Source organism: Primulina huaijiensis, chromosome 16 (assembly GCF_012295235.1).
Source record: "Primulina huaijiensis isolate GDHJ02 chromosome 16, ASM1229523v2, whole genome shotgun sequence".
In the NCBI taxonomy this organism is placed as follows: domain Eukaryota; kingdom Viridiplantae; phylum Streptophyta; class Magnoliopsida; order Lamiales; family Gesneriaceae; genus Primulina; species Primulina huaijiensis.
The window spans coordinates 1,414,980-1,417,681 of NC_133321.1; the positions used below are offsets into that span (position 1 = coordinate 1,414,980).

The window sequence follows — 2,702 nt, forward strand, 5'->3', positions numbered from 1 at the left end:
GTAAATCTGAAAAAAATATTTATTGTATATTTATATAATAAATTTTCATAATTTAATATTTAATTTGAAAATTTTTATTTTTTAAACAATTGTTTATTCGATTTAGTAAATATACTTTATTTTTCTACATTTAGATTTTCAAACTTAAATCATATATATATAAGGGAGATTTCATTATTATATATTTAAATGAATTTTTTTTAAAAAATTCAAAATCGGGTTAATCATGTTGATCGAGTTGATTCTGATTCGGGTACGAGTTGAGAGTTTTCGAGTTGACTCGGTTCGAGTTGGGTTATGTTGAGCAATTTTTAAATAGTACTAATGCTCAACCCGACCCACCAACTCGAATTGACACCCATATGACAAGATGGATTCGGTCGAGATTGAACAATTACAATGCAACATCCATTGAATAAAGAAGTAAATGTAAACCATCGATCATAAAACTCAAATTTATTTGAAGAAAATTACCCTTTAAAAAAGCTATAGAACCTGCAGAAATCACAGTTCTATTTAGCAGCCTTTATTTAACATGTTACTATAAAAGTATCATTGTGATAAATCATGATGAGCACACATCAGGATGGGCAACGAGGTATTCTTCGACAATACTGAAAATCTCACGACCAAATGCTTTACCCATCTGTCGATCTTCATCGTTGAAATCGGCACCATCCTTCGGGTGAATCTCTACTGTGAGCTTGATGATGCATCCTCCATCGCCTGAATCCTCGTACTTCTGGGTCGTGTGGATTGCCTCAATCTTATCGCCAAACATCCGGCTTTCAAATGCGCGAGCCTTGAACAATAAGTTCTCTGTGTCAACGACATCGACCTTTTCTCTAACGTAAGGGAATGGAGCACCTACCATCAATCACCAGCATCAGATCAAGTTGATGGGGAAAATTATATTTGTAACAAGTGAGCTATATGCAGTGACGGAGCCAGGAATCCGATTCTTGTTAGGACTAGAATTTCAAACTCTAAAATCCTTTAATATTTTAAATTGATCTACCCGGACCAAAATTGATTTAAATTTGTTTTTTTTTTCTCTTGCACTTTTAGCCCATATTTTGCTGGTATTCTCAATTTCAACGAAATACGTCTTTTACTAATTAAAAGACCAAGTTTTATCTACGAGAACATACATACTTTTCCTTTTTTCATTTAACGACGTCAAGATTGGTCTAAAGTATTTGGGGGGAAAAAACAAACAAACAAACAAATATCGCGATTTTTGTTTACTTACCATTGGGGAAATTTATCTGCCTAATGCTTCCGGCACCACCATCGCCTTGGAGGATATCAATACTCTTGATTGCCCGCGGGGCTATTTTAGGTAATAAATTGCGGCCGTCGATAACTATGGCCTCGAACATCCTCTTAGCCGGGATTCGGGACTTCAGTTCATGGGTGGCAGAGATCACATCCATTACTTTTTGTCTTGAAAAACTAGTTTGTTTTATGCTGAGATGTTTTATGCACTTGTTGTAGAATGAGGATATTGTGGAGGAATTTATAGTTGAAAGTGTGGTAACATTTCTTTAAAAATTGTGAAAATAGCAAGATTAAATCACCTAACTCCTAGAATAAAATAATTAATACACTTTGTGAACTTTAAAAATAAGTAACTGAGACATTAATTTTCTTGAGGAGTTGGCTCCATATTACACAATCTATAGTATGGCAAAAACATGTGTGAGACGGTGTCACGAGTCGTATTTTATGATGCGGATCTCTTATTTGGGTCATCCATGAAAAATTATTATTTTTTATGCTAAAAGTATTACTTTTTATTGTGAATATCGGTAGGGTTGACTCGTCTCACAGATAAAAATTCGTGAGATCGTCTCACAAGAGACCTACTCCGTGAGATATACTTTGTGCACTAATGATCGTTGTACATAAAAGTCTTTATTTTGGACAACTTCGAGGACTAAACAAAAATCTATATAGGCCAACAGTAAAATTTTTACAACTTTTTTTATGGGTTTACACGGTTGATTCTTCTCTGTAAAAAAAATAATAATAATAAATTGAAGGCTATAATAATTTCACTTTCTATAAGAAATATAATGGGACTGGGGTAGGCAATAAATGCTTCTAGCCTCTAGGATTGGAGCTTCTAGATCAGCGAGGTTCTTAATATACAATACTTTAGAAGACTCTACTTTATTTCCTACCTAATTAACGAATTGAACATATTTAATACAAACTTGGTAATTTTTTTCAAGAAGGATCGAGTGTGCTAGTGTCTTCAAAGGCATTTCGAACAGTATATTCTCCAATGAGCTGTAATAGCTCGTGTTCTAAGAATATTAACACCGATAAATTAAATCGAGTTTGGTTTAAAACCAAGCGGAAGAAACTCGAAGTAATCCTTCGTGAAGAAGATTGTTATTAGAAAACATTTTAACTCAATTTAATCTTATAAATAGATTTTCATGTGTTCTATAATTTCAATATATAAATAGTGTTTATCAATTATAAATAAAATAGTTCTTATTCATTCTCTAAACTCAATCTTCCATCTTTTCTATAATTTAAATATATTTATAAAAAAACATATTTTATGATACTTAATCAAAAATTAAAATGATTATTAATTAATTTCGTAGCTTGAGAGGGTTATTTCGGAATTTTAAAAATAACATCACGACACTAAAGTTAATACTCTAGGTTCTCCAAACTTATATATA

At 32.2% G+C, this 2,702-nt stretch overlaps 1 protein-coding gene across 1 annotated transcript; it reads right to left on the reverse strand.

The window, feature by feature from the left end:
- Nucleotides 1-441: 441 nt before the first annotated feature.
- LOC140962003 (major pollen allergen Bet v 1-D/H-like) lies at nucleotides 442-1,498 on the reverse strand. Its single transcript, XM_073420842.1, has 2 exons — nucleotides 1,253-1,498; nucleotides 442-867 (listed from the first exon to the last, which is right to left on the reverse strand). Exons 1-2 carry the CDS (start codon nucleotides 1,434-1,436, stop codon nucleotides 566-568), a joined length of 486 nt encoding a protein of 161 aa, XP_073276943.1. The 5' UTR covers nucleotides 1,437-1,498; the 3' UTR covers nucleotides 442-565.
- Nucleotides 1,499-2,702: the final 1,204 nt, after the last annotated feature.

Bases quoted from the DNA above. Each gene is read 5' to 3' on its own strand.
- LOC140962003 (XM_073420842.1), bottom strand. From the start codon at position 1,436: ATGGATGTGATCTCTGCCACCCATGAACTGAAGTCCCGAATCCCGGCT. The intron at 868-1,252 runs GTAAGTAAACAA...GATTGATGGTAG, and splicing joins GCAGATAAATTTCCCCAATG to GTGCTCCATTCCCTTACGTT.